Source organism: Colias eurytheme, chromosome 17, assembly GCF_061535395.1.
Source record: "Colias eurytheme isolate Ceu_HAF_F1 chromosome 17, ilColEury1 Martin Lab GWU primary, whole genome shotgun sequence".
NCBI lineage: Eukaryota > Metazoa > Arthropoda > Insecta > Lepidoptera > Pieridae > Colias > Colias eurytheme.
In genome coordinates, this window is record NC_142996.1 from 8,010,434 (window position 1) to 8,033,925 (window position 23,492).

Consider the following 23,492-nt stretch of genomic DNA (forward strand, 5'->3'; position numbering starts at 1 on the left):
GTACGGTTAATATTTTTGTTACCGTTACAAAATACAAACTAAACGATGCTGTCTGATTAAACTTGTTTAATTTATAATCTACATGTTATAATTTCATACATAAATTATGCAAAATAATATTTGACAATCGAATAAAGCAAAGATTATAATATTTTAGGGTACCTACTCAGATGTAGATGAGATGCCTATTTACTTTTTACTTCTTATTAAGTATGTACTCATTAACTTATATTTTTAATTGAATTCTTCCAACAATATTTTATCCATTGGCTATTATTTAATCGATTATTAAATTAATGTATCTTATTCATTCATAATAGATACCTACACCTTTAGTTGGGTCATAGTTGGGTAGGTAGATTTTCATTTATTCATCCGATGAGCGACCGTAAGCTTTTAAAAATGTGCCTAAATAAATTTAACGCTACTTTTGACTGTAAACAAAAAAGATAATCAACGTTACGCAACTTGGAAGTTAAAATTTTGACTGAAAATTGATTAAAAATGACTCTTTATTCCTGCAAAGTAACAAATTTTCATATGAGATATTCAAACGAACCTTCTTACGAAGAGATTTAATTTTTAAGGTAGGTAGGTAACTTAAAATCCCTTCGCAAATAACAACAAACGACTTCAGATTGCTTTTAGCAAAACAACATTTGTTTTACCTAATAAAACCTTTATTAATTAGTCTTAATAGCCTTATGTCTTAGCAGTTAGCACCCCCTTAGCAACAAAATAAGTTAGGTCGTTCCACCTGAAAATAACGAGCAAACCATAAAATTCCAATCTTTATTTACATTGGGATATAAATAAAAAAATAAAACCTAACATTTATTTACGGAACCCGGTGATTCAATGTCCAAACGTCCATATAAGCTGACTAAAGGCCACAACCAATGTCAGTCGAAAGAAGTGCGCGTGAGCATCTGACGCTTTACTATTTATTAAAATTATTTATAAGTTTTTTTTTCCAAAATGGCTTCAGCCTTAATCAAGTTCAGTGCCTTGTTGATGCTGGTCGGCGCCTGTGCAGCTGATGTCGGTTAGTAACGTTATAAAAAAATTCAAACTATTCATGTTTATATATAAATAAAAAATAAATTTTGCATATATGTATATATACGAAAAATACATCTCTGTTGATAAATCCCCTTATCAAAATATACACACAGTGCAGGTCAAAGCCAAGCAAGCCTAGATCAATAAACTTGTTTATAAATATAAAATAACAATGCCAGCATATCAATAATATCATGATAGCATTAAGATACCAAACAAAAAGTGTATTTCCAGTAATTGCTAGCCTTATATTCGAAGTTCCAAATCAAACTTCGTTGCTGGATAATTACTTATTTAATTTGAACCAATTAAATAAATACAAAATTCAAGAGCTGATCTGTATTTTTTTATATACTTATTCAAACTTTAGGAATACTCATAATTCTACTATTACAAGGTACCTTCTTTAAAAATCAATAAAAAATGCTATATTGTTGCAATTTAATCCATGGACAATATAAAAACTATTAGGTATCAATAACAGTTCATGCAATATTACAAACAATTCATAGTATAATTTTACCATTATAGATGTTAATTACATTACACTACCAGCAATTAAATCTTAATTAAAAGAACTGCTATTAAACCCATCCTTAATTATTACGGATATTGATAATAAAATAATAATTATCTTTTAAGAAACAAACTGTAACAATCATTAGTAGATAGTCAATTATCAATGACTATAAGAACAGCGACTACTCACAAGTCACAATTTATTATGATACCTTTGAATTTTTAAATTAAAAGGAAGGAAAAAAACATTAATTCGACGAAAGAGTGTGACGCAAAAAATGAAACATATCCAAATAATAACTAAAAAAGATAAGTACAAGGAACTGTAGGTATACATATAATATTTTTGATCCCAAATTGTGAACACTACACTATAGTTACTACAGTTCAAACTATCCTGAATAATTCAAATAAAGTGCGTTCTAGAATTTATTAGAGGTATCACGTATGTTATGCATTTCTATAAATTTGTAAACACAATGCAGGAACAAAACGACATTTTATTTAAATCAAAAACGATAAATATCCCACAGCATATCTGTGTCAAGTCCAAGATGATTCAATTGGTACAGGTATATGAAGGTTATATTGATGACGTGTTACATAAGCAAGTAATATTTCATTCATGTTTATGTCCACAGTGAACTCTGGCCAACATCGAAATGTTTCTAGAATCTCTAAAAATATGTATAGGTATGTAACTTTTAGGAACTTAACTTTTCATACAAATAAATAAGAAAATATGGGCTTAGCACCTAATAATACACGTACCTACATAAAGATCACAATAAAAATGTTTAACTATAGTAATTTGATAATGTCTCTACAACTCTATTAGAGATGCAAAAAGTCCAATTTTATAATTCAGTCGTGATCCATCTGAATGCAAAAGTTCTTCGATTCCGTTTAACCGTTATCCATTGATAAAATAATATAACCGATGCTACATATTGTGTATAAAGTTATCCTATTTTAATAATAGTCTCATTCATAAAAATAATCGAAAACATTGGAAACCCTTATTTCTTTTAACTGTTTTCCACAGCTAATTCAAACTTCCTCCTCTTACAGCCTACCCTTATAATTTTAATTTTTTAAGTTCCTGAAAGATTGGATTTAAAAAAGGTCGCAATCTTCGACTCATAAACTTTATTTATTAGTAGCCGAAGAAAAACGTTTAGGTATATGTAATTTAATACACCTCGTTAGTAGCTATACCATTTTAATATTATGTAGGTTTCGTCTTGATCCGTGTTCAACCGGTCCTTTTCTATATGCCCTAACTCGTCAGGTGACATGCCAAGCTTTGACACGACGTACTCTAGGAAACTAGCTAGAAAAATAGCAGAGCGATGACTTTAGTTTTTCTTTTTTCATAGCTGGGAATAAGGCTCAAGCTGTTATTAACAGGATTCCTTTTGGCGCCAATCATATTAAGGGTATTTTGCTATCCTAGCTTTTATACAGGACAAAATATTATAATATTTCAAGTCATTACATGGAGGATATTTTTTCGCGCCATCCAATTAACTTTAGCTGTCATAAAGCTTGATTTATGACGGTGGTAACACTATCGGGTGATAAGTCAGTTACTTTTATTTTTTAAATCAGGCATTAAATCCTTTTTGTAACGGGATTTATTCGTTACGTTGAGGATATGTTCTCAAAAATCTTTAAACACAAGGTTTTAATGGGTGGCCGTAAACATCTTAAAATATACAATCTTAATACAATACAACAGTTATTTGTGAATATGTTATCATAGTTTTCTATTTGCTTCAAAAGTTGAATTAAAATTTGAATCCTTGATTGTAGAGTCAAGTCGAAATACAGACCTGCATATTATATTCTATTCAGGATTCATTACTTATTATTCGCTCTTGAATATGCTCAATACCCGTATTTAAGAATTACTTAATCTTAATAATTTTTTAAGCTGTGTTGCACTAGTGGATATAATAACAACAAATATTGTTATTATATTATCGATATTGCAATACACAAAAGTGAGACATATTCAATACTTTAATATTGAAATTCATTATTATGAAAAATATTCATTTAGCTAACTTTTGTGTAGATTATCAGCTAATCTAGATAAAATTAATTAACAATTATTTTATGAGTAAGATCATCGGAAGTTCTTATATTCAACCTTCTTAAGAAGATCAAGGAGGAGCCTTCATCCACAATATACAGATACATACAGTAAGGAAACTTCATACAAAATGTTCGAAATGGCTCCCCCCCCATCAAGCGTGTTTACAAGGGTATTGAGGGGGATCGATAGTAGCGGGTGACACATCCACAGATTTTGAATATAGTATGGAAAAAAGTTTAAAGTGATGTCAATTCACATTAAATAAATATCGATTGTTTCAGTTTGTAGCCCTTTCAATAAATATATTTGTAAATACCATATCTGACTACAAGTTAAAAAGAGACTATTTTTTAATTTCTATAGATATGGCAGTAAGTATGAGTTTTATATTATGTTGACATATTTTCTATCAAAATGATAGCTACAAATAGTACCTATTAGGAGTCCAGTCTGTTTAAAGATCGCATCTATTTTTTACGCAATCTAGAAGAGCACGAAAATATAAAATAAAACCGGCCAAGTGCGAGTCGGGCTCGCGCACAAAGGGTTCCGTAGCAGCAAATATAATAAATTACAGTTAAATCAACCTATCTCAAAAACTATAAGAGATACTTTGATCAAACCAAAAATCGTTGAAAGAGTTAATTAGCATGCATCACCTCTATTTTTTTTAGAATTTTATACCCCGTAGTTATAAAAATAGAGGGGGGGGGACATACTTTTTACGACTTTGAGAGCTGATATCTCAAAAACCGTTCACTTTAAGAAAAATGTTTTTTAGAAAACTTTATATCATTTTAAAAGACCTTTCCATTGATACCCCACACGGGTATGTACATCGAAAAAAAAAATTTCATCCCTCAGTTACATGTATGGGGGGCCCCACCCCCAATTCTTTTTTTTACTATTTAGTGTCATATTTTTGTAGCGGTTCATACAACACATATTCCCATCAAATTTCATCACTGTAGTACTTATAGTTTCCGAGTAAATCGGCTGTGACAGACGGACAGACGGACAGACGGACAGACGGACATGACGAAACTATAAGGGTTCCGTTTTTGCCATTTTGGCTACGGAACCCTAAAAAGGAAACCTTAAAAAAATCTTGTTTAAATTTATGTGCATAATTACGTAAATATTAGGGAAGAAAAAGATAGATATTATAATTATTGTATTTTTATCGATACGTGGCGTCTCCACTTTGTCAAGCACAAGCCTGTCAAACTATTTTCTTTTTCTTCCTAAAACAAAAAGGTAGAGGTTCTATGCTCGTATAATAATAATTTTAATTTATTTTTGCATATTTTGTGTTTTTTAATTTAATTTAATTTATCGTTTTAAAAATAATTTAGTAGGTATACCTACATACAAGTATTGTAAATTCTGGTTTAAAATAATTATTGAATATATGTAAAATATCAAGCATTATAAATAATTTAGGTACATTAAATATCAAGCATCAAGCATCAAGCATCAAGCATCAAATATCAAGCATTATAAATAATTTAGGTACATTAAATAGCCTTCGGCGTCCATAACAAAACTAGATTTCGAAATATAGCACTGATAAAAACGTATTTACTTTTACAAGCTGTATTAATTCGGATTGTTTCTTCTTGTAAATTCATATTTAGGCTACACCATTTTTGTATTTTAACGGGTTTTAATCTCCAAATTACCACAAAATCAACTGTGAAAAAAAGCAAACAGAAATATACAGGCCGAATTGATAACCTTCTCCTTTATTTTTCAAGTCGGTTAAATATCAAAAAGTAACAGCCCTATAGCTATACGTCATAATTTCATGGGGGGGGCTTAGTTTCCTAACTGTATGTACGTAGTATATATCTGTCAACTGTGCTTCATCCGTTGTTCTAAAATGACAAAAAGTGCTAAATTAATTTGATTCTACGTAATATCACAGGATATACGTAATATAATTTCCATCTTTATACCAACCCCACCGTGGCTACGCCCATGTTATACACTAAAAAATGGGCATTCAAAAGTGAAGCTCTTCTTAATTTTATATGATGCTAGCCAATAATTTCAACCAGAGGTGTATGAAAATAGTAATAATATGTAAAACCCGGATACACTGTGGAAACGGTAACAACCCATAATAAGCAATTATTCGAATTATCTAAATCTCCATACGATTCTAAGCAATTGTGGAGTAAATTACAATGAATCATTACGGATCTGTCTGGGCTTGATCCAAGAACCTATTAGGCCTTCGACGTTAAATCATCTAGCATTTACGTGGAAATATATTGTTTCCGGTCTCCTTATTACGATATTAAATACAGTTTAAACACAACTTGAGTATCTTTGTTGTATCTTTTTTTTTTTTTTTTTTTTTTTTTATAAGGCACCCGTCATCACAGGGTGTTCGCGCCACCTCTGGAATATTGTCCAGAGACATTATTTTCATTTTTTATTTGTTTACAAATACATAATTTTCAGCCACATAATAAATTAAAAATAAAATTATTACTAAATTAAAAATATTACAAATACAAAGTCAAAGATATTAAAATACTGGGTAAATAAAATAAATGCTACAAAATTGAAACTATCCTAATACTAATATCACAGAATCACATCACACGCCATTGTTACGCTTATTGACTACTTCTACAATATATTTACAATATTTAAAGAAAGTATCCCTACACTTGTCCCCCAGGGCGGAAGGCAGATTCTCACCCGTCATCGCCATGCCCAATTTTTGCTCAATAGCATATCTATTGCTTGCAAAAATCGGGCACTCGAGTAACAGGTGAGGAACCGTCTCCTCTACTCCGGGCTGACATAGACACGACGGATTCTCCTTCAGCTTGAATCTGTTCAAGTAGAAGGCGAATCCGCCGTGACCAGTCAGTACTTGTGTGGTGTGGTGTGTGATGTCTATTTTCCCGACTACCTTGTATGCAGCAGCAGCGCTTGGGAAAAAGAGCTTCGTGACTCCAGCCGTTCCTCCTACATCGTATCTCCTATCCCATTCGCTGATCGTATCCTGTCTCAAAATACGCTTGACGAATGAAACAGGACACAGATCGTAATCCGGTTTCTTCCTCAACCCCAGAGCGGCCTCCTTGGCTAACTCGTCTGCCCTTTCGTTCCCCCTAAGCCCTGCGTGCGCCTTAATCCAAAACAGGGAGACCTCCCGCCTCTGCAATGCAGCATTTCGGAGGGCCGCCCGTGTTTGCACAGCCAGGGGATGACGGGAACTCAGGGTAACCGCCTGGAGCGCCGATCTGGAGTCGCTAAAGACACCGACCTTTGCCGCTCCGCTCTTGCAGGCTATGTCTACTGCTCTTTTGAGCGCTAGGAGCTCAGCCTGATAGACGGTACAATACGGTGGCAACGCAAGCTTAACGGCCTTTGTCTCGGCCTCACCTTTCCATACGGAAAGGGCGGCTCCGACGCGACCCTCAATCTTGCTGCCGTCCGTATAGACCCTGTGGACGTGGCTGTCAACCACGTCGGCATAGGTGTCCTCATCTACCAAGCCGAACCCCAGCTCTACCTGCTCTGCCGGATGTGGGTCCTCAATCGCGGGTGCCATTCGTTCCACCTCCCTGTCCCTCAACACCGCCGGGTGCGACACACCCCTCCCGATCTCATAAAGCCTCGAAGCTTCGAGTATCCTGAGATCAAGAGGGAGAATCCCAGCCAGCAGCATCGCAGAGTTCAGGGAGACAGTCCGATATGCTCTGCAGATCTTCTGGGCAAAACCCCGTTGAACGGTGTTAAGCCTCTTTTGGACCCCCATCTTTTCCGCTGTGGGTGCCCACGCTGCTGATGCATACAAGATAGTCGGTTCTATAACGGCGATATATATGGTCTTAACTACTTGGGGGTTAAGCCCCCAACTTACTCTGGCTGCTCTCGCTAACAACTTGTAGCGGGCGATTGCCTTCTTGCAAACGCTCCCGACATGGTCGTTGAACGTCAGGCCGCCGTCAATAATAAGGCCCAGTATCTTAATATTATCGTAATACTGGATGTCCACACTACCCATTGTAAGTCGTGGCTTGTCATATTTTAGTTTTCGTGTCGAGAGCAGGGCACATGTCTTATGTGGCGCGAATTTCAGCTTATTTTTGACATGCAATGGCTTGTGGTAATGAAACACTTTACTAGACTGTAGGGTGTATAATAATGTATTCACAACTGTTATTACAAGTGCACAACTCCTCTTAAACTGTAGAACCTTAGGACTATATAGTATGACGCACACATACAAAACATACATGATACGTTACACACTACATCTCCCCTCATAGAAAATAAAAAAAAAATAGTAATTTATTAACATTTTTTTTTAGCTGAATATAATGCAAATTTTTTCTTCGTTTTTGGTTACATATCTTAATACCTATCATATAAACGAGTAAATAAAATCAAAATTAAAATTGAAACAATAGCATGGATTTCCACTTATTACTAAGTACTTATTTTTAAAACTCCAAAAAAGAACATTCTACACGATTACACATTGGCTTACACACTACATAGTAACTAATACTAATAGATTAAAACAAATAATTTTAATTAACTTTTCATGTACGAAAATAATGGAAAAATTATACAATATTAGGAAATATTTTATCGTCATATCCGTATTTAAAAATGTCACATACCGTAATTAATTAATAGTCATATCCGAGTAAAATAATAATTATCTTTCAATAAATCTTACAATATATTCTCATAGAATACGTTTATTTATGTGCTTACAGTTTACACATCATACTTAGAAACGACATAATATTCATTATCTGTATTCAATTTTCTTCATATATTTTATTCTTTATGTACTTCCTGATTCCTCATACGTACAACAATATCAAGATACACAATTTCATTTAGGGTAATCTTCCCTCATAATTATAATTAATAACACCGTCGTGTCTTATATTATTCATCTTATTATATTCAATAATACAAGAAATATATTTATTTATTTATAACATTAACATTAATTCAGGCAGTTCTTTTAACACATCATTACATTATCATAATATATTTCATACCTTTATTCATACCATGTGTCCAAGTTATCTTCACGAGTGGTAGCTCGACCTAATCATGATCAGAATTACAAGGATTCGTGCCTGTCTTGTATCCTGGTGTACCTTGTTTCTAACAATAAATCATATCATTTCACTTTTCAATTGTAGCTCTCAGGCTTACATATTAATTTATTTTTATTTTTCATACAATATTAATTCTTATTTCTTCGAGTAATTCAATGTCACATTATTATAGGAATATAAAAGAAAAAACTTAGGTGATCAAGCTAAGATTCCGTCTATATCCTAATAAAAAAAAACAATCTGAGTAATTTTTTTTGTATTCATACAACGACAAATATTTACTTTTTCTCTTCTTCTATTCTTCACAAATATCATTAGATATTTATCATGTTAATTCATTTAATCAAATAAGAATACACTTCTACTTTAGTCTCTTTAAATCATGTTTTAAATATTGAAATCTTATAAGTTTCATTATAATCATTATTTATGAAATTAGTGTGACCCTCCGAATCCAAAATGTTAATTAAAAAAAATTAAAGTTTCACACTCAATTGAATTGACAAGATCGTATTTCATTACGAACATTTTATAAAATGCACAGAACGATGCATTGTGACTACCTAGTTAGCACGGTAGCACGAAATATGAGACGAAATTACAGACGCTGCATACCATTTCCCTATTTGGTAGCGCTTTATAAAACAAACAATGAACTAATAGAATTATCTGTTACTAAGTACTTTGATTATACATAGCATAGCTAAATTTATGTATAATAAATATAACATAATAATGGTTTTTGACAAAAAAAAAACATATTTTAACTAAAATAATTCGTTACCTTACGTTAATGTAAAATACACTGCTTGAACTTTAAATTTCACTTTTAGCTTTTTTTTTTCACGAAATTAAACTTTTATTCCGTCGTCACTTGAATTTCGGGACATTCGGGATTCTGGTCAATTTGGGAAAATGTCTGCTATTCACACTGGCTGATCTCCCGGCTCCGGCTGTATCCTTCCAAATCTCCATTTTCGTTTAACAATTTTCTTCATAAATATTGACGATGTTCCAAATTTCCAGTTTTTTTTTGCTTTAAAAAACTTTCTTCGTCAAATAAATTATGTTCTTAATTTCCATATTCACGTTCGTCGATTTTTTTTATTATATTGATAAATTTTCTATCCGGTACATTGCGATTTGCGAATACGCATAAAAATTATTTGTTTAAATTTTAACTTTTAAAATATTATTTTTCAAAAATGATCCATAGCTCAGTACTGCCGCGAGGCAGCACTGGCAGGGTCGCCATGCATTGCATGCAATTGCCCCATTCGTCAATTATTCCTAATATGCGGTTTGCCTTGACCTCTATTTCTAAACCCGTATCTCCATCAAACACTAACACTATGTCGTCGGCAAACGCCTGACAGAACACTTTCATCTCCTCTAACATCCACAGCAGGGGATCCAACAAGAGGTCCCACAGGAGCGGTCCACCTATGGACCCCTGTACGCACCCCTTATTGGTTTCCCTACTCACTTCCACACCTGCATACCTTACATTCACTCCCCTTTCACTCAGGTAGCTGCTAATCACCCGCCTCAAGTTCACCGTATACCCAACTTCGGCCAACCGCACCTTTATGGCTGGCCACCAGGCGCTGTCGAAAGCTCCCTCTATGTCCAGCGAAACCACAACAGAAATCTTCTTCTCCTCCCTCTTATTTCTGATATGGTTCACTAGTCTATAGAGGGCGTCCTCGGTGCTCCTCTGTGGCATGAAACCATACTGATGGGGGCTTATTTTGGGCAGCAAGTAGAACCTGAGTCGGGCGACCAACATCTTTTCGAAGATTTTGCCGAGAACAGGTAAGAGACCGATCGGTCGATAGGCTTTCGGTACCCGGTATGATTCCTTGCCCGGCTTTCTCAGGACCACCACAGTCGCCCACTTCCACTGTTTGGGGAAGTAGGCGACAGTGAGGCACTTGTTCAACAGCGCAAGGAACCACTCCGGGTTACAATCTACAGCGTGCTGGCAGATGTCGGCCGTGAGGCCATCCGCCCCGGGGGCCTTCTTGGGATTGAAGGACCTAACGGCTCCCTTCAACTCCTCCATGATGAAAGGAGGATCGTCCGGACCCATCGGCAGTTCGGTGTCCAAGGACTTCGCCCGCCGGCGCGTCAAACGATGCTCTTCACTTTCACCACTCTCCAGGTCCACGGGGTAGAAGGTCTCCGCCAACAGTTCCGCAGAGCTTCGGGCATTGAGGGTTTCACCGCCCCTCGTAAGGGGCAGATCCTCCACTCTCCCTGTGGCCCTGTTCAGCACCCTGTAGATGCCCTCCCAGACCCCCTCCCTATCCTGTTTCCGGCAAAACTCCTTCCAGCTCTCACATTGCGCATCTTTCACCGCCTTTTCATACTTCTCCTTTTGTTCCAAATACAATCCAACAACGCGGTCTCTGCGTACAGGTGCTGCGTTGCGGATCCTGCGTCTCCTCGTGGCAACTTCCTTTTTCATCTGCGCGAGCTCATCATTCCACCACGACAAGGTGTATTTCTGTGTGTGTTTTTTGGTCGGCATTGTGTCTCTGCATGTGTGTGTGATTGCTTGTGTGTATCTGTCTATTACCTCGTCTATTTGTTGTGTGCTGTGTATTGTGTCTATGTCGTGTGAAGTCAATTGTCCGTCTGACATCAGCTGGGTCAGTTTCTCATGAAACTGAGTCCAGTTTGCCTTGCGTGTGTTAAATATGCGTGTAGTTCGTATTATGTTCGTGCCTGTGGATTTCTGTTGTCTGATGCCGAATGATATGCCGTTGTGGTCCGAGTTCGTGAGACCCTCCTCTACTCTCCAGTCGCCCACTCGGTTCAGCAGATCGTCGGAGCATGCTGTCACATCCACGTAGCTGGAGTATCTTTTCCCCCCTCTGATGGTATCGAATGTCGGGATGTCCCCGGTGTTGAGTATGTGCATACCCATTGCTTCCAGTACAGCAGACACATCCCTACCTCGCTGGTCTTCCTTGTCACCACCCCACCACGGGCTCTTTGCATTCGCATCACCTCCCAGGACCATCCTATTGGAACCTAACTTTCTTCCTATCCGCATAAGATTGTCCAGGTAGGGCCCTACTGGCTTATCGGGCTCGAAGTAGAAGGACACTACAATCATCTCCCATGCTTTGGTTCTGAGGGTGGCCACAACAATGTTGTTGTTGCTAAGGCGTGCGTGTAGCTCGACGTCCAGTGAGTCGTCGAGTACCACAATACACGCCTTAACTACACCGCCCCCTTCGCCATCGCTCTGGAAGACCCTCACTCCATTGTATGTCCTCACACTCCGTGCCCCACCTACGTAGGGCTCTTGAAGTAACGCTACGCAGGCCTTACGCTTGGTGGCCTCGAGCAATAGCTCCTTAGTGGCGATTTGGCTCCGCTGGAGGTTGGCCTGCAATATTCGGTACTGGAAGTACTCACCTTGGACAACCTCAGCAATACGCTACCGCCGACCTGGCTAGAGCGTCCCACCTCTTTCGTTCCACACATTCGCGGTCAAAGGCACTGTGCTTCACGCTACCTTTCTTGGCCTTCGTGCAATTGATGCACTGAGGCGCTTCTCCCCGCAGCCACTTGTCGCATTCAGTCCTCATATGAGGACCGGCGCAGTGGCTGCATCGTACCTGCTCTTCACTACACACGCGCTTTGTGTGCCCATACCCCAGGCAGCGGGAGCACTGCACCAGCGGACTGTGGTCCATCACTTTCACTCTTCCCAACCCTATGTGGGCGTATCTCTCATTCATCCATCTTCTCCATACCTGTGGGCTCGCTCTGACCACCACGTGGTTCTGGAGGGGGTTCCTCGCTCCCATCACATACGCTACTTCAACCTTTCGCTCATCCCCTTTCAAGCCCTCAAGGATGTCTGCATTCTGGTTCTTTAGCGCAGTGATGAAGTCGCCAGTGTCACACTTCATCACATCCCTGAAGACCAGAAGAGGGCTCTTGTTTTTCACTTCTTCCACAACTAATCCCTCATTCTTTCCCAATCTCTCTTTCACCTTATCTCTTTCTTCTTCGCTCACACAGCCGACGACTACTTTTCTATTTTTCACCTTTCTTACTCTTTCCACTTTTACCCATCCATCTTTTGCGTCCACAGTCTTCCTAACCTTCTCCAATACTTCTTCTCCCGTTTCTTGTTCGTCCTTGGAGGACACCATGACCGAATGCAGGGCCCTTGTTTCGGGGAGACGCTCAGCGACTCCTCTCGAAGCAACGGCCGCATAACTTGCCGTTTTGGCGACAGTCATATTGCTCTCCAACAACGAGCTTAGCTTTTCCATTCTTACTTCACTCTCTTTAATACTTCCGCTCATCTCTTCCATCCTTTTCGTCATTTCTTTCATTCTCTCATTCATGCTTTCTTGTAAATTCATGTTCCTCACCAGTACGTCGTCAAATATCGTAGGACTTGCGTTGGACGGCTGGGGTGGATGTAAAGAGTCCCTCCCCTGTCTTCCAACGCTCCCAGCCCTAGCACTGGTGAGTTCTGCATCTAACTCTTTAATTATTTGATAGAGTCTGTCTACCGCTACGATGAGTCCCTCTTTCCTTTCTACTTTCATATTTCGGGAGTCCCTTATGTGATTTTTTGCTTTTTGTAGACAGGCTTTACCCTCGATCAACTTTGTGCTTTTTATAGCGGTCGTTGCAGATGGGCTTCCCTCCTTGTCCTCAGCTTGCCTCTTACTGAGTTTCTTTTTCAGAGCTGGTGGCTCTCGGGTGGGGGGTGAAACGATAGAATTCAGAGCCTCCAGTTTGTCAATGCTTTTCCGCACTACGGATGCCTTAGGTCTTGTCGTAGTCGTTGTCTCGTCATTCGTGTCGCTTATACGTTTTTGGGGTGTGTGGAACATCGTTATGAGTTGAGTCAGAACTTATAATAATAAAAAATGTTAAAGAAATAAAATAAAGTTATATTACTAATAATATAAGTAAATTGTCAATATGTAATTGTCACGGAATAAATAAAATAAAATTATATACAACACTAATCTAAACAATTGCTCCAATAGGGAGACAGTTGTATAAAATAATAATATAATAATTATGTCTCAAAAGAGTAAAAAGTCAAAGATAAAAGTCATAAAATAATTATAATACTTAGAATAATTATTTCTAAAGGGTCAAATAAGTAACCTAACAGTTGCCCCAATAGGGAAAAAACTGATCTAACCTAAAAATAAAATAAAAAAGTATATATAACACTAATCTAAACAATTGCTCCAATAGGGAGACAGTTGTGTAAAATAATAATATAATAATTATTTCTCAAAAAAGTAAAAGTCAAAGATAAAAAGTCATAAAATAATTATAATACTTACAATAATTATTTCTAAAGAGTCAAACAAGAAACCTAACAGTTGCCCCAATAGGGAAAAACTGACCTAATCTAATAAAATATTGAAAAAAAAAAATAATAATATATATATTAATAAATACTTTGTGGTGTGTTTATAATATATATATATATATATATATATATATATATATATATATATATATATATATATATATATATATATATATAAATATATATGTAAATAAATAGGGGATATTCCTATGCTCTCCGATTTACAATTACACTTATAGCAATTAAACAGTAGCTTCAATAGGGGCTACTGGTCTGTAAAACAAATTATTAATTGAAATAAATGTACAATCCCCTTAGATTGCGGTCTTCCGATCTGAATGCTGCGGTTGCGGCGGTGTCTTCTAAAAAATATTAATAGGATGATTTTTAAAATTCACATATAATTTCAAGTTCGTGTCGATTTGTTCACTATAATCGATGTTTTATAGCAGGTAACCTCTGTTTACGCAAATAAAGTAGATTGGGGCTACTGGTCTTGCAATATCCCTGGCGCGGTGTTGCGGCAGCGTCTACTTCTCGTCAGAACTGATTTGCGTAAAACTCAGTTTACAATATTATTATGTTTTTAATCCTTTGAATACACTGGTCAGTGTTATTTATCGCCTTCGAATTCAATTGAAGCGGCAGTCGGGTGAGACAGCAATTATGACAGCTGTCCTTGTTTCGCAGAAGTGAGTATGGGCCGCGGAGAACTTCTCGACTTGTTTCACGCCACTTTATTCACAGTTATCACTGATTTAAAGGTTATATTTGCGTATATGAACTTTTGAATAATAATTAAGTACGCGACCGCTTGCGAGCACTGCGTGAACGGAACTTCCTTTGTTGTATCTTATTGTTACCCCGATGAAGTCATAACTTATAATGTCATCGAGAATTTTATTTTATCTTTATAATGAATAGCTTTATTACCTCCATTTTATAATAATGTGAATTGTGATAAAGGAAGCAAATCACATATAATACCTATATACCTACCGGTTCTCTTTATACTATGTACCTAGTCCCTATTTCTTCAATGAATGAATGGATTTCTTGTCGGTTCTTCTCCATAGATACTGCTTTCCGAATCGGGGGTAAACGTTAAAAATATGTAATGACGATTCAAAAGTGCTTCTAGAAGAAGTCTAATTGAATAAATACATTTTTAAGTTCGAGTTTGAAAATTGTTTTATTAGGTTGGCAACACTAGGTATTGTTGTGTGGGTAAAGGCGTTTACCACAACACACGGCATTTTGTACAAGTAGCAAATAAAGCTTATTAAATTGCCTAAAAAATTATTTAGATTTTAGAATAAAATGAGACAATTAAGAAAAAATAATTAAATATTTTTAGGAGGTACGAAATGTTGGCTTATTACTCTATTGGAGAGAAAGTTACTATGTATCTTCTTTACTTATAAAAACTAATATTTTAACTTTTATATTGTTCATTTATTATATTCAAACTAATAAATATCAATAGAATGAGTAATCTTATCGGTAATCACATTATGTTAGGATTTAAGATATAAAATACCAAGGTCTATGACATTCGACATTTGCACTTAGTCATATTTCCGATAACTTTTGCTCTATTTATTTCGCATTAATAACAAAGGAGGAAAATAGTGCAAACCCTCTCAAATTAATCCAACTTAAGTAGTTACTCCATCGATCTTTATTTTCATTAAATTAAAATCAATACGTTTTAATAATTTCCGCTATTCAAAGTATATATAACTATGTATAATCATCATACTTTAGGTCAGGCACTCTACCTAAAATTAATTTTCACGTGGATACGCTACATATAAAGTTACGGTGTATAGGTACAATCACATAATTATGCTGTATTGAACTGCCGGAAAACAAATATGATGTAGACGTAATTTAAGACAAATTTTACGCTTCGTTATATATTCAAAATAAGCGTGATTTTAACAAGCGGATGCTATTATGTTTTCTTCACTGTAATTGAGAATATAGCCAGACCCCAGTTACAATATCCTAGATACGAACACAAAAGAAAATCGATACTCTTCACTGTTCACCGGTTCAGCATAATATTATAAATAAATATAATGTAAAATGATCAATATTGGGTAGGAAAATTTATATTCGAAATGGGCTACTTGTAATCTAAGACATTTATATCCACATCAATGTAGAAAAATATTGCTTGAAAAGTCATACAAAAACAATAATTTGATGATTAATTTCATAACAATGTAAACGGATCTGACCAAGGTTCAAACCTTGACCCCATCCAGGACAGCATTTCACACGTTGTGCGGTTATTATTACCATACATACATACACATAACTATTTACATATATTATGTATAATATGTGGGTGTCACATATAGCTGTAAGATTTCTCTATAGTAAACTAAACTAACCGTTACGAAAATAACCTTTGTTTTATATTTCTTAACATTTTTGCAGAATCTTTGTCTTAGTACATACATATTATTTGCCATCTAATTTGCATAATAAATAATTCAATTAGTACCGAGTCAATAAAAAAATGCGTCAGCCGCTGCTTTTTATTCAAGCTGAATTATTTATTTTACAAATATAAATTAAATCTTCATACCGAACAATCAAACCATAATCAAAGAGAATATTTTTGTATACTAATCATAGACTATCTATTTTTTACAGGTGAAGTACTAGCCCAGAGCCCAGTGACAGAAGTATGCCTTGGCTGTATATGCCAGGCGGTGTCGGGTTGCAAGCAAGGCACACAGTGTGATGGAGACGCGTGTGGGCTGTTCCGTATCACATGGGCGTACTGGGCTGATGCTGGGAAACCAGTTCTACCTGGACGCACCATTGACTCTCCTGATGGTAAGCTTATGCATATTTACGTACTGAAGATAAATGCGTATTTGAAAAGCTTTTAAACATATATGTTATGTCTTGATTATAAGACTGCTGATTGAAATGTACGTTTAAACTATTTGGGTATCGAGTCAAAAGTACAGAAAGATCGATTTTCAAGATTGGCTCGAGTCTTGACTCCATGATTTCATATAGATGAACAAATGTGATGTGATTTCTGATAAACTCATTTATTACCTTGATACTTATCCTGTTTACGCCGAAATATAGGTACAAAGAAAATAAGATAGATGTGATTCCAATGAATTGTATCGATAAGGTATTCCCAATATGAAAGGTCAAATTCTCAGAAGTTATCACCGAAAATGTCAGTACATTTGGCAATGAACTGAAGGTGACCGGTGGTACCAAGGTTCATCATTTTCTATACCAAATTATTTCCTCACTTATTATTTTACGTCACTGGTATATTGTTTCCTATATTTACAAAAAACCGCAAACCGTATTAACTTAAAAGTATAATTACAAACGTTGAATGAATTAAATTAAAATTCAATGCCGATTATATTTTTTTGGCTTAGATTTTACTATATTTATTAAAATATTCTCATCCCGGCAAAACATTATGCACATTTTAATAAGTATATAATAATAAATTTATTCTAATGTCTTTCCAGCTTACGCCAGCTGTGCCAACGATCCTCAGTGTGCTGCTCTCACCGTCCAGGGCTACATGAGGCGCTTCGGACAGGTAATCTTATTAAGCTATTGTATAGCTTCTATCGCGGGCCTTGAGCGCGGGGACCGAATCCAGAAATTTAATAACGAAAAACCTCACGCTCCCCACTCCGACGGGCGCGGAGGTGTGGCTTGAAGGCATAGCATGCAATAGCTTTACCGCGGCAGTCCCCGAGAGAGTCCCACACGTCTTTTTTTAGCCTAAAACTTTATCGAGCTTTTTTCAGAAGAAATAGAGCCGAGCTCCATAGCTTACATGTAAAGTATATTGCCAATTGCATATCAATATAGGATATATATGTATGACAACAATGGATTCTTTATTACTTATTAATGGTTACTTAGTAATATCAATTATCTCTTACTTAATATGGTATCTCAAACAATGAGGTGATACGGAAATTACATCATTCGATAGGTACTAATTGCAGTGCAATTTTACCCTGATTTATGAAAATACATTAAATTGCTGCTTGCTTTTATTTTCGTATATTTTAGTACCTACCTAAGACTGTTCATTTATATTAAAGAGTAAAATAAAATAAATAAATAAGTAGGTACATAATCCTTTCCCCAGTGACTGATGACTACTGAACAATAAATAACATATAAAACGATACAAAGAGATAATTAACATATTCTACCAGAATACCACATCGCTATGACAAATACCAACATAGAGCTATTTTTAAATAATTATTTCATCTTAATAAACTTAGGAAATCCCTAATTATAACCCACATCCGTGTACGAAAACGTAGGTGTGTACAAACCAGTAGAATTATTAACATATCTTGGCATTGTCATTGAAATTTGCATACAAGTCGATCAGTGACATCATCTGTAAATATAATTGATTCACGCGTAAATAAAAACAATCCAGTTTAACTTTTTATAACTTCATTCAATACCTGATGAAGTTCATATCCTGGTTCTAGAAACCTTTTATTAAACCTAAATAAAATGTCAATCAACAATATAGCATACTGAATTAAGTTAAACAACTTATGAGGCACAAATATTTATGAAAGTACAATTTTTATTCTTCTTAAAAAATAAGAAATAGGTTATTGGAATAATCATAAATATATCCAATACAACGAAAAAAATTGTATCGATATAAAATAAAAATAAGTAAAATATATTTATTCAAAAAGCAAGCATACAATCTCGTGGATATAAAATTTTCCTGATCGTTAATCAAGTGTTTATTTTCCAGGACTGTAACAACGACGGTGTGGTTAACTGCTACGATTACATGGCAATCCACAAACTGGGAGGTTACGGATGCAAGGGAGACCTTCCCTTCCAATATGTCAACGTGTTCCAGCAATGTATTGCAGCGGTTGCAGCTCACCAAGGATAAATGTTGCCATATCAAAAAATCGTACAAGATGAACTGTAGTCTATAGTCATAGTTGGTCATAGTCATGTCAATATAAAAAAGAAAGAACAAAATTGGCGCCAAAAATAATGTGTCAAATTAAATGATAAAAAAATGAATGTAGAGATTATATTGGACTGTTGCGATACGAGTCTGTAAATTTAAGAAATGTATTTGTAATTAGTTATTAAGAAAATTATTTTAAATAAATTAAAATACTTATATTTTTGTAGACTTCTATTTATTCAAGCTTTTATTGTACTTAATGGCGATACATTTAACTTTTGTGTCTTCAAACGAATTATACGTCTACAAGAATAACCATCTTCTTCAAGTATTTATTATTTTATCCCTCCCCATTAAACAATAATAAGGTGATAAGTGATAACTGATGGTTGGTAGAACAAAAGCTATTTAAATTGGTAGAAGTTAATGACGAAGTTAATAAATATATACTATTAAATATCTTTACTTGACTGATTATTATTATACTCAACTATGTACTTCGATAGGGATTGACGGTATTTACTATAATATTATAAAGAGGAAAGGTTTGTATGTATGTATGTATGTATGGTTTTCTCGCATAAACTACTGGACCGATTTTGATAAAATTTGGCACAGATAATCTTTAGACCCTGAGAAAGAAGTAAGAACATATAGGCTACCTTTTATTGTGAAATATGTACCACGGGCGAAGCCGGGGCGGACCGCTAGTCTGCAATATATTTACACAAGCAATGCCTATTGGCATGAAAGCTTGCAAAGACCAATAGGTCTTAATCAGTTCGAAATTTATTTAATCTTAAGTCTGTCATAAACAATAACTCAAAACAATTGAAAAAATATCAAACAGGCACTACAATTCGCTAAGAACTGCGGTGCATGTTAATGCAGTGTTACGGATATATTATATTCCGTAAAATAAATAAATTATATTATGTACCTACATATACTAAAACCTTTCGTAAGATAAACTCTATCTATTAAAAAAACTCCATCAAAATTCGGTGCGTATTTTTATAGATCTAAGCATACATACACACGACAGACGACTCTATCAATTAACTCTATATTTTTTTGTCAGATACCAACGGCTACTAATTGTAATATCCGAAATACACTTGAAATACTCCATAGTACAGAACCTATTGTATTATCTGCGTATGAAGCACTCAGGACACTGTTTGAATATTATCATGAAAGGTGTATTGATATGTACTTACGTGCTTCTCTAAAAAACCGAAAAAATACTGAAATCCGGAATTATTTGTCGAAGAAGCAGTCTTATATATTTACTAAACCTGTATCGAAAACTACCACGAACGTTATTGCAGAGATTAGCACATAATTTCGTAAATAACTAACATAGAACACTTCTTTTAAAATTAAATTGCCAGAAATTTGAGTAGGTATATATATATACTTATACAAAAAGCACTAAACACTATTACAAAAAATGCATTTTTCATCCTAAATAACGTAATTTTAAAAGCAACATAATATCCTAAGATGAGAAGAGAAGAAAAAAGCAACGATGATTTGCTCTACAAAATTGCCTTTAGTACCTAAATAGAGCGCATTCTATCGCTCTATAATGTCTTGCATTCTTTATAATCAACACTGAAATCAAACATCATAATATGAAATAAATTTACATAATATCTACAATGAACTTTAAATCCTCAGAAACAAATGCTAATAAGTGCAATATTTGTCGTCATTTTTAATCCGTCATCTTAACGACCTTTGTTAATGAGATCCTATAGCAGACGGATGTTACAATTCGATTGTAATCACCTTCAATAAATTATTCTTAGAAACAAACGCGTGCATTCGTTCTTGTTCTTTATTTATTAATATTCACTTGTATAATATAATTCAGTATTGATCGATCGCCAAACTACAATAGGGCGTTACTGAACAGTTTTTACTTACATTTTTTACATCTTCCAAGAACCATAGTAATTGTTGTTTTTGTTACGCGTTTTGGGAACATCTCATTATGTCATCAGCTTTCGATGAAATCAGTGCTCAATTTTCAATTACTATGTAGTCGTCAGAGTGTATGTGTGTATCGTGCTTTATTATATAATTATTAAATAAATAAGTACAAAATGCATTTACAAGTGCCAGTGTTAATCATATTTTTGACTCTATGTCACAGTGTTGTTTTTGGTAAGTAAATTTTTAGTTGCCTGCTTATTTGATAAATTCATAAAGTCCATAAATCATTTGGTCAAAGGTAGAATTCAGATATAAAGTATTTATTTTATAAATGTCAGCGAGGCTGCACAAAGTTAGTCACTTAACAAGGAAAAAAGAAACATAATAACATTACTTAAAAGGTTTAAAATATTTTTATTAAACCAGTCAAAGAGTACCTAACTTGCGATACGACAATAATAAATTATTTATTTCTCACTCGTTGTTTTTGATATTATGCATTGATATTCCGACAAAACAAAGGAATTACATATTATAAATAATAGTAAAGATATTGCAGAGACCTTCAACTTAAGATTCCATTGATAATTTTTCCATTGTACCACTAAAGCATATGTTATTAGTGTTACCTTTGTAAAAATAATACATAATGCATTATCATCAATATGTTAAAGTTTTGTAATCCCTAAAGCATCCATTCATGCTACGACGTATGTTATCGTATACCATTCACGCTCCTAATGCAAATGGTCCATTTACTGCTTTTTTGAACATATTCAGGTATTTACGTGACAAACCTCAATGAGTCCTGTGTTCGCTGCCTGTGTCACGTAGCTGGTTGCGATCTCTCCCACACTTGCTCTGGGGGTTATTGTGGTCCATTCTATATATCCAGAGTATATTGGGTGGATGCTGGGAAGCCTACGTTACCTGATGACAATCCTGATAGGAAGGAAGGTAAGGACGAAAATGACCAAGCTGGAATAAGGGCCTAAACCTTAGTGCTAACAAAACATTTTTTTTAAATGAATGAATGAATGAAAATTCTTTATTGCTTAGAAATAAATAAATACAAATGCAAAAGCACACAACACATAATATAAAACAAGGAAAAGGCGGCTTTATCGCTGGGTAGCGATCTCTACCAGGCAACCCTTAAAATTTTTTGTAGGGACGACAAAAAAAACAGCGACGTGATTTCAATATTGTTGATTAATTTTGTTACTCAGAACAATAAAATGAACTGTAAATATGATATTGGTTAAGGATTTGTATAATGATATTCTATCCAAATGAAATATTTGTACATAGAAATAAACCTTCCCGGGACTTTAATTTTAAAATTATAGGCGTTCGAATTTAATAAAGACTATTTTATATAGCGTCGTAACCTTAGAACGTAACAATATGTTTATTGTTTAGTTTTGACTTTTGAGTTTATTTATGAATTGTAATATTATTTTCAATACAACTTCTTCTACAGCCTACGAGGACTGCGCCAGGGACTACCATTGTTCCGTGAAAATTGTTCAAAGCTACATGGCCAAATTTGGAACGGTCAGTTTATATATTTATTTTACCACTAAAATATTACACAGTTTACTTAATTTCTTTATTGTACATCTATAACTATTTTAAATAGATATCACCATCGGTCATCAACTACGATACGTAAGTACCTTACTACTAAAGCCAGTTTATCAAATCGATTGATTGAAAAAAAACCAATACTTACGTGATTTATTTCCATATAAAAACTTGTTATTGTATAAGTACAAACTGGAGATGAGTGTGTTTGTAACGCTATTAGTTTCCAGTCGCAAAAACTTGCTCTACACATAATAAAAATCATCTGCCGTAGACAGTAATTTCAAAATTCTCTTCTCAATTTTCCAATATATAAATGCGAAAGTGTGCTTGCATCTTTCACATCGCAACGGAGCGATTTTATGATATGATTTTTTATGATTACACCTACGTAGGCTATTTAGAAGCACGGGGAAATATCTCATTGCAAGCTAGTTAAACCACGCTAAAAGAATACGAGTATGTCATTTACTATTTCAATATTATAGCCATCACTTGATATTTTATACGAGTCTTTTGAAGCTTTGTCACAAACAAATCTCACTTCTGTCGACTTCTTCTAAATCTTTGTTTTTTTTTCCAGGATTGCAATGGAGACGGTGTGACTGATTGCTACGATTACATGATGATCAACCACCACGGAGGCAGGGCGTGTTCCGAACCTCTATACCTCACACCTCTTGGTCTGCAACGCTTGAAGCTGTTCCAAGAATGCCGTTTTAAATAACCATGTACTGAATAAAATAAGCTAATAAAGAGTATCATTTGACCGATTGTTTTATTAAAAGAGATGAGAAGACGCGTTATGTGATATTTTTAATGTTTAAACTT

General features: G+C 35.0%; 3 protein-coding genes and 1 long non-coding RNA gene across 4 annotated transcripts in view; 2 read left to right on the plus strand and 2 right to left on the minus strand.

Annotated features, from left to right (window-relative positions):
- Window positions 1-10,042, minus strand: part of LOC149901337 (uncharacterized) — a 197,218-nt gene extending 187,176 nt beyond the window's left edge. The window contains exon 1 of the long non-coding RNA XR_016457678.1: window positions 9,575-10,042. This is a non-coding gene — a long non-coding RNA (uncharacterized LOC149901337). The remainder of the gene's footprint in view (window positions 1-9,574) is intronic.
- On the plus strand, window positions 889-19,356 carry LOC149901346 (lysozyme-like). The gene is made up of 4 exons (XM_090111621.1): window positions 889-1,045; window positions 16,826-17,011; window positions 17,683-17,756; window positions 18,963-19,356. The coding sequence occupies exons 1-4, from the start codon at window positions 979-981 to the stop codon at window positions 19,107-19,109; spliced, it is 474 nt and encodes a 157-aa protein (XP_089967747.1). The 5' UTR covers window positions 889-978; the 3' UTR covers window positions 19,110-19,356.
- Window positions 6,086-7,790, minus strand: LOC149901347 (uncharacterized). Its single transcript, XM_090111618.1, has one exon. It carries the CDS (start codon window positions 7,710-7,712, stop codon window positions 6,291-6,293), a length of 1,422 nt encoding a protein of 473 aa, XP_089967744.1. The 5' UTR covers window positions 7,713-7,790; the 3' UTR covers window positions 6,086-6,290.
- Window positions 19,357-20,662: 1,306 nt separating the features above from the next.
- On the plus strand, window positions 20,663-23,430 carry LOC149901348 (lysozyme-like). The gene is made up of 4 exons (XM_090111756.1): window positions 20,663-21,305; window positions 21,855-22,031; window positions 22,558-22,631; window positions 23,245-23,430. The coding sequence occupies exons 1-4, from the start codon at window positions 21,245-21,247 to the stop codon at window positions 23,386-23,388; spliced, it is 456 nt and encodes a 151-aa protein (XP_089967882.1). The 5' UTR covers window positions 20,663-21,244; the 3' UTR covers window positions 23,389-23,430.
- The last annotated feature ends 62 nt before the right edge of the window (window positions 23,431-23,492 follow it).

Coding starts and splice junctions, on each gene's coding strand:
- LOC149901347 (XM_090111618.1), bottom strand. CDS start 7,712: ATGGGTAGTGTGGACATCCAGTATTACGATAATATTAAGATACTGGGC.
- LOC149901348 (XM_090111756.1), top strand. CDS start 21,245: ATGCATTTACAAGTGCCAGTGTTAATCATATTTTTGACTCTATGTCAC. Junction 22,032..22,557: donor CAATCCTGATAGGAAGGAAG/GTAAGGACGAAA, acceptor CTTCTTCTACAG/CCTACGAGGACTGCGCCAGG. Junction 22,632..23,244: donor ACATGGCCAAATTTGGAACG/GTCAGTTTATAT, acceptor TTTTTTTTCCAG/GATTGCAATGGAGACGGTGT.
- LOC149901346 (XM_090111621.1), top strand. CDS start 979: ATGGCTTCAGCCTTAATCAAGTTCAGTGCCTTGTTGATGCTGGTCGGC. Junction 1,046..16,825: donor CGCCTGTGCAGCTGATGTCG/GTTAGTAACGTT, acceptor TATTTTTTACAG/GTGAAGTACTAGCCCAGAGC. Junction 17,012..17,682: donor CACCATTGACTCTCCTGATG/GTAAGCTTATGC, acceptor ATGTCTTTCCAG/CTTACGCCAGCTGTGCCAAC.